Raw genomic sequence first — 1,047 nt, 5'->3', positions numbered from 1 at the left:
AAAAATCTGAAAAAATTCAAGGTTGTTTGGATTGTTGAAAAGTATTTTTATGAATTTTTTCAGATTTTTTAATTACTTGATGTCCTCAGAAAAAATAGAGATCGAAAATGGACGTTTATACCGGAAGTGGGGGGTAGGAGGGGGGAGGGGGTCTCAAATTTTGTTTTTGGGACCTTTTTACTATGTACTATAACATACCAAAAGCGCGTCAAGATCGGTGACATACGAGCGCAGGTTTATTTAAAAAATTCTGAGCCTTACCCATATGTATTTGGATAATTCGAAAATATTATTAAATTTTTGTTAAATAAAGTATTTCAAACTGTTATAAATTAGACAATTTGATATGTCATTGATTAATATTGTGGTTCTTCTTTATTCCTAAGTCTTCAGAATCGCATTTAAATCTTTCTGATTTTATAGTACGAAGTATATGAATAAATAAACATATAACCATATTTCGCTCAGCTTTAGCAACAAATGTTGCCACTAGTTTAAACTTATCATCGTGGTGATGGTGCGGCGCATCGTCGTAATCGTCGTCGTCGAGGTACGAAACACATTATACATATGAAGCCGTTTTGTCAAATGACGATGCTGCAATCGATTACGACCGACCGCCTGCCTAGATCTCGTTCTCGTGTGGTGACGATAATGTACACGTAATATTTAATTCACAAAGGATCCTTGACTCGTAAAGAACATCGACTTACATGATAATGCAGATTATCGAAATATGTATCAACAGAATGTCAAAAATGAAACTAGAAGATGATACAAGTTGGAGCAAAGGTCGACAGGATCTTGTCAGCTTGTCATTTTTGAGAGACTCTTGAATCGTACATTTTATAGTTTGCTCGTCGACCGTAGATGTCGCATCGCTAACCCCCAAGCGATTAGAACAATTTTGGTAGATATATAAAAGTCAATTAGTCAGTGATGCTCGTATATATGTCATCAAAAGTCCGTATTTATACCGATACTGCGAGAAACTGTGCGCATACGCTGCCTGCCTCCGGAGAGACACGTACTTGCACATACCACACG

The 1,047-nt window shown here is 36.6% G+C and overlaps 1 protein-coding gene across 1 annotated transcript in view; it reads left to right on the top strand.

The window, feature by feature from the left end:
- The window catches only part of LOC111693599 (tigger transposable element-derived protein 6-like), a 14,223-nt gene extending 13,387 nt beyond the window's left edge, over window positions 1-836 (top strand). The window contains exon 2 of the mRNA XM_023458601.1: window positions 749-836. Within this exon, the coding sequence (XP_023314369.1) occupies window positions 749-836 (88 nt within the window). The remainder of the gene's footprint in view (window positions 1-748) is intronic.
- The last annotated feature ends 211 nt before the right edge of the window (window positions 837-1,047 follow it).

The sequence above is a fragment of the Trichogramma pretiosum genome, unplaced genomic scaffold (assembly GCF_000599845.2).
Source record: "Trichogramma pretiosum strain Unisexual culture from Peru unplaced genomic scaffold, Tpre_2.0 scaffold102, whole genome shotgun sequence".
Taxonomy (NCBI): Eukaryota; Metazoa; Arthropoda; class Insecta; order Hymenoptera; family Trichogrammatidae; genus Trichogramma; species Trichogramma pretiosum.
The sequence above is the reverse complement of the archived record's forward strand: the minus strand, read 5'-3'. Positions and strand labels throughout refer to the sequence as shown.